Source organism: Populus euphratica, unplaced genomic scaffold, assembly GCF_000495115.2.
Source record: "Populus euphratica unplaced genomic scaffold, PopEup_1.0 scaffold52.1, whole genome shotgun sequence".
NCBI lineage: Eukaryota > Viridiplantae > Streptophyta > Magnoliopsida > Malpighiales > Salicaceae > Populus > Populus euphratica.
In genome coordinates this window covers 328375-334653 of record NW_011499933.1, presented here as the reverse complement: position 1 = coordinate 334653, position 6279 = coordinate 328375, and the positions used below count along the sequence as shown (strand labels likewise).

The window sequence follows — 6279 nt, the reverse complement described above, 5'->3', positions numbered from 1 at the left end:
AGATTTTATCCTCTTGAAGTTTGCTTCGAGCATTGCTTTGCTAGACTGATGGAGTACATCCGCTCTTCCACATAATTTACCTAGTCGTTTCCGTAGTTACAAAGCATGATTTGTTCATGGCATAACCTAAGAGTCGGTCACAGGTTAGATAAATTAAAAATGGTGCTGTTTCAAGATTTTAAAAAAAATGAAACAGTTCAGTTTTAGAAATTTAAAAAAAAAAAAAAAAGAAGAAATCAAAGATTTTAACTAGGTAACAAATTAACCTCTAGATCGAACAAATTTGACCAGATTGATTGAATTTAACCATATCAATTCCCATTTAATTTCACATAAAACTTCATTTACATCAGGTATCAAATTAATGGATCACCAAATTAACTTGCTATATATACTATGACTAGTAATATAAGATGTGGACAATACTTGTGGCCTAGGCAACATTAAAACATTTTACCAGTGCTTGTAAGCAGGCAATAAACCAGTAGGAAACTCGATTATACGAGTATATGCTTGCATGATTCTCTATTAAGATTTGATTATAACCATTAGACGATTACATATTTAATATACTCAATGTGATAAATTGGAACCTGATGAGGAAGTTTGGTAGTAATCTATTGAATAGTGCGATAATATATATATATATATATATATATATAGATATAGATATAGATATAGATATATTCTTTTTATCACAAGACACTAACAAAATACAACGGAACTGTTACAATTTCATCTTAAAAAACAGTTTTGTTGTGTACGCAAGCTGTATGATCTATGAATATACCAATGTACAATTCAAAGTCATGTAAAAATTTCATTTCATCATGAACACTGTTTTTTTCGAAAATCTTCGGATAGCAATGACTGAAGCAGTTCTTGCAACCTTTCAGCACCAGGACCTGGTCGAAATAGGGAATAATTACCACGCATGGAGCATGGATCAGATCCATTGCCTGAGCTGCCAATGCACCATGCTCCAGGAGCAAACCTGCTTGTGCGGTTTAGAATCTCTTTATCAATCTTGTCCAAAACGGGATCATCCCTTGCAAATTTCCTGGCAAATGGGGCATTACTTTTAACCATTTTATCGAAGTGTTTCATTGTCAAAGAGATGGGGTGCTGCCTAGGAGGGTTGTCCCAGGCTATGTAGTGGAGATCATGGCCTATGGCTGTGTCTTGGAATTCTTCAGTGTTGCAAATAACAGTGTGGAAATATCCTTCAGGAGAGGAGACGAAATTTGTATAGTACATCAGGATAGTTCGTGGAAGGTTCTCCCATCCCATTATACAGTACTCAAGAAATGATCGAGTTAGCATTATCCATGCTGAACCTGAATAACAGAAGCAAGATAAATTCACGTTCTCTTCTCTCTTTCTTTATCATATTAAAACAAAAGAAATACAGGACGAGATCTCTGTATAGAAACTAATCAATTTTCCAGAGGCCATGAGTTTAACTATTGCAGGAAATTATCTAGATGCAGAGTTAAGAGAATCAAATGACCAGAAGGCGTTCAGCCTCATTGTTCTCTGTCATGCCAGGATTCTGGTCGAGTCTTATACTAGAGACTATCACTGGCTCCATGAGGTTCAGAAGGAGTTGCTTCTCTGTAACAAAACTCAAATGCTTGTGCAGCTTCAATTCTTAAGAGTAGCCACTTCAAGCAAATACTAATGACAGGTGACTTTCTAAATTCTCACTCACAAGATGTCACTTCAGCGGGATCATAACTGGATGAGCTAAAACAATCAAATTTGAAGAAAAAAGATGCAAAAAAGGGAGGGTAGAAAACAAAATACAGAAAGAAGACCCTTACTATATTTATCCAGGATAGCCAACTTGAGAGGAGAGATCCTAAAGACACTTTTCAGGCAAAAGATCAAGATAATATTTTGTTTTCACCTACTGCATTCTCCGTCACTTGCAGTAACTGAATGCGCAACTAAATAATGCAACATGAGAGATCTCTTAAAACATACAAGAATTTAAGATGATAATGATGACATGCCAGCATTCATCCTTATCACATGTAAGATGTCCATGGCTATATGCATTCCTCATTATGCCAAACTTTTTGGTCAGGGTAATGTGTTGTTATATGCATTCCCCAATATGCCCTGTGTATTGGTGTTTTCCATGCATTAAACCATGTTTCCTGTCCTCGTATGCAAGCACATCGGTGAACATGTTGGACGCACACAGAACATACACAGAGCAAGAGGGTGATAAGAGTATGGGATAAGCAGTGAATTTCATATTCATCTATGAATGGTTTCAAGCTTACATAAATCAGAAAAGCAATGCAATCCCACAAAGTTACAACCAGCATCTCATTGATATATAATTATATATAAAAACAAAAAATAACCCTTGAAGCTTAAATAGACATGCATACCAGTAAACAACTTGAAAGAAGTAGGAAGTGATCGCCGTTGAGTGGTCAAAGAAAGGTCGGATTTCTTTGATAAGTAAAGGCCTGGATCAATAGCAATTGGTTTTGCCCTGGAGTTCCTGCAACAAGGTGGCAGATCAAAAATGCCCCAAGTGAACTCTTTTTCAGAAAATAGAAGCGGATGAAGATTTGCTAATGCAGTAATACAAAATTCTGTGTTCTTTTCACTTACATTTTCCATCCAGTTAGCCGTGTGTGTTCAATAAAATTAAGATTTCTAGACAAATTTGTGAACACATGGAGCAAATCTGCAGTCAAAATACAATCAGATTTTACAACTGCAAAGCATCTGCATATCTACAAGAAACAGAATTGCCAGAACTTCAGGAAAAAAAATTCAATCCTCCTATACCCTTCATAATTCTCCAGAGAAATTTTGCAAGTCAATTTACAGAACTTATTCATATTGCTGAACAGCATGAAAAGATTTAAAGGCAGAATGCTGTTTCTTTCAGTTCATTCATTCAATGCAACTGATGAATAGCAAGTCAATCAAATAGTTGAGAGACAAACATTTAACATGATTGTATACCAACAACCATAGAGTAAGACAATGCGTTCTTGATCTAATAAGATAAATGTTGACATCTTGTTATGGTTTATACAGTTTATGAGTTTTCAAATTAAGCCTTGCAGGAAGCCACTTGGGCAGATCCAACACCTAGTATTGCCCCTGTAAGAAAATAGATTTTTTTCAAAGAGAATTACCTTGCATGATGGAATATGAGAGCACAGGAGATGATCTTTTTCCTTAAAAAATAACTAGAGTTGAGAAAAACATGTGGAAGCATAAATCTAGTTATTAGGGGGCAAGAGAAATGTTTAAAATAGGCACATAGCAGAATTGCTCACTCCAGAATGACATACAGCAGAGCTCCAGGAGACAGTAACTCACCCCAGAATCCAGTCCACGACTTTCAAGAAGAGTCTCCCTATAGAAATAAATTTTATCAGCCCTGTTACCAAGTCTCCTTTTTGCGGAGATATTGAGGTTACTTGAACCCAAAAGACTGGGTTAGCACTTAGCAGCTGCACATAGCGAGCCAGCCTCCAGCAGATCACAACAATACAGTGGCTATATTCCCTTGAAAGGCTGTTAATGGCTTTAGACTCCATGTGCAACTCTCAGTGTCAAAAATTCTGTTCTTTGTGTATTCGAATATAAATAGAACCCCATAAGAACATTTACGGCATAATTGAAATCTCCAAAACATCTCAAAAATGCAACACAGAAATGTATCTTCTATAACATACAGGACTGCTGATGTGCAAAAAGAGGGCACGACAATGTGATTGATTGAGTATGCTAATTTCATGCCTTCCCCAATTTAGAACAAAGACATTCTTTTCTTTAGAAGCAAAATGCGCAAAACCTACTTGAGAACTATAACTCAAAGCTTAGCCCAAAAGGCAAAAAATTGAAGCCTCATTTAATTAGAACTAAAGAAGTGGCATGGCATCAGCACTGGGAAATGATATGTGAACTGCATGAAGGAAACCTGGTTGGATCCAAACACACCATGTTCACACAGGAAAAGTTAATGGATTTAACTTATTTGTGAACTGAAGCAAGGATAAGATTGAATGACCCATTATTGTTCTGGATTGGCAACTTACTGCATCAATCTTCACTCCATCCACATTTAAATATACGATCTAAGAAATCAACTTCTTTTACTACAATTTGTCTGATATTTACCTATACTGGATACAAGAACCAGAGCACAGTTTCACTGCATATGTGGAGATAAGTTCAAATTAATTCAATAGGTAAATTACCAATTCTTAAACATCACCGATCCTCTTATGGAAATGGAACAAAATAAGGTAAACAACAGAACAAGAAAAAGGCAACAATAATAATTATGAAACAAGTAAAAATGCAACATCATGTACTAACCATCTTGTGTCACAAGAGGATAATCTGAAGCACTGAGATTGATAAACCAGTCCCACTCCAAGCTCTCCCTCAACATGATTGCAATTGCTTGAAGGGTACAAGCAATCATAGTAGGCCCCTTGTAAGTCACCAAGTTGGACTGTGCCATTACACGCACATTCCCAACTTCTTGAAACGTCGAATCACTCTTCACATACACTCCCAACATCAACCTTTCTCGAGGGGGTGCCTCAAGATCCAAATGTAGGATATACTGGTTTCTAGGATGATACACAGCCTGCAAAGTCCTCATCATTCTTTGACTATCACCCTTCGTACCTGAAATGAGATAAGCTAATCTAGGCGGTTCCAATTCTGAATACCTACTTCTATTAAACCATTTCTTTAAATCCGATTCTACAAAATACCCATTTGAGTTCTCCGGCCTTTTATACGAAACAATGTCAAATGGAACCTGCTCTCCCCCATAAGTAGATGTAAATATCCCAAAAGTAGCTGAAGAGAACAGGATTAAAAACACAAGGAAGCTTGTAAAGAATGGAATAAGCCATCTTCTATCACCAAACAACCTTCCTGAGTGGGAATTTCCATTCTTCCTCATGCTCACCAATGCCTTTCTGATAGACATCGATCTCCTCTAACTCAAAAGCTCTCCAACTCCAACTTGCCAGAGGAAGCCCAGAAATGCTAACAACTAAAGCAAAACCGCAGCCAATCTACTGAACAGCAAAGAGCCAAATAGACGCAAGGAGGTTCTGTAACAGAGCCAGAGTCTCCTTTTCAGATAAATGAACAGCATCTAAACTATCAAGACTTTGAAGCAAAGTTGCACTAACATGTATAATAACAAAACCTCAACAAGATTCCCAGATTAAGAACTCAAATTTCCAAATTAGCAAAATCAAAAAGAAATCTCCATCGCACTAACAGTTACAGGGAAAAAGCTGAGCACACCTAATAATTTCACTAAAAGAAAGGCATTTACAGTTGATAAAAGAAATCAATAAAAATGTTAGCTTTCAACTTAAAAATTCAAACTTTAATGACCAAGAAGCAGTTAGATTTGAGAAATGCAATAAATGAAAAGTGGGGTTTTGCTTAAAACTGTTCCAGATCTAATTATCACTCACAAAAAGTTAATAGAAAGAGATAGGCATAGGGAGACAAGAAGAAATGCTTGGAGTACAAGTTTTTGAAACTTCAAACACAAGAGAACTACAAGAAAGAGGAAATAAAAGAAGAAACACTTACTATGTTAGAAGAGTTTGTAGTTAAGAGAGAGATGAAGAGAGGGAAAGTTGCGATCTTTTTACAATGAGAGATTCAAAGGTTGAAACTTTCAGCAGAATCAGCTGATTTTTTATTCTTCCAAAGAGAGAGGGCGAGAGGACCGTCAGGTGATGGGATTGGGGACACAGATAGAGAATAATTGATCAAGATTTTGGATTTGTATTAAATTATTTGGTGAAAACATGGATTAATTTGCTTGATTTTTTTGGTAATTATTTGAAGCATAGACAATGACGCTTGAGGAATTGAAAGAGCTCCCAGGTCAATTCATGGCGCGTGGTTTTTCCTCCATATTACACTACCAACTCTTTGATCTTATTTTTTTCTCTTCTTGAGGTTGTTCACGTCACTATCCCACTACAGAAGTGATAATATATATATATATAGTTGAATTAATGAAAATAATATATAAAAATAATTTTAGTTTTGAAATAATTTTCATAAAAAATATGTATCTTCTATCTCAACTTTTTTCGTCTATCAAGACCAAGAATCTCCTTCAAAAAGAAAAGCCAAAAAAAAAAACTAATACCAAGTAATATTCTCATTTATTTTTAAATTAACATACATATGAAACTTGCTTTTGAAAAATAATATTGTTATCTTTTTCTTTTCTTTTTTTGTTTTGGT

At 35.7% G+C, this 6279-nt stretch overlaps 1 protein-coding gene across 3 annotated transcripts; it reads right to left on the bottom strand.

Moving 5' to 3' along the window:
- Window positions 1-710: 710 nt before the first annotated feature.
- Window positions 711-5928, bottom strand: LOC105136219 (xylosyltransferase 1-like). 3 transcript variants are annotated; one of them, XM_011041466.1, is made up of 5 exons: window positions 5611-5928; window positions 4360-5172; window positions 2632-2707; window positions 2403-2518; window positions 711-1337 (listed from the first exon to the last, which is right to left on the bottom strand). In XM_011041466.1, the coding sequence occupies exons 2-5, from the start codon at window positions 4985-4987 to the stop codon at window positions 829-831; spliced, it is 1329 nt and encodes a 442-aa protein (XP_011039768.1). In that variant the 5' UTR covers window positions 4988-5172; window positions 5611-5928; the 3' UTR covers window positions 711-828. The 3 variants fall into 3 exon arrangements, with proteins under 3 accessions (XP_011039768.1, XP_011039769.1, XP_011039767.1); XM_011041467.1 differs by having other exon boundaries at window positions 4360-5114; window positions 5611-5927; XM_011041465.1 differs by lacking the exon at window positions 5611-5928 and having other exon boundaries at window positions 4360-5604.
- Window positions 5929-6279: the final 351 nt, after the last annotated feature.

Bases quoted from the DNA above. Each gene is read 5' to 3' on its own strand.
- LOC105136219 (XM_011041466.1), bottom strand. From the start codon at position 4,987: ATGTCTATCAGAAAGGCATTGGTGAGCATGAGGAAGAATGGAAATTCC. The intron at 2,708-4,359 runs GTTAGTACATGA...TTTTGACTGCAG, and splicing joins TCCTCTTGTGACACAAGATG to ATTTGCTCCATGTGTTCACA. The intron at 2,519-2,631 runs GTAAGTGAAAAG...ACCTTGTTGCAG, and splicing joins CGGCTAACTGGATGGAAAAT to GAACTCCAGGGCAAAACCAA.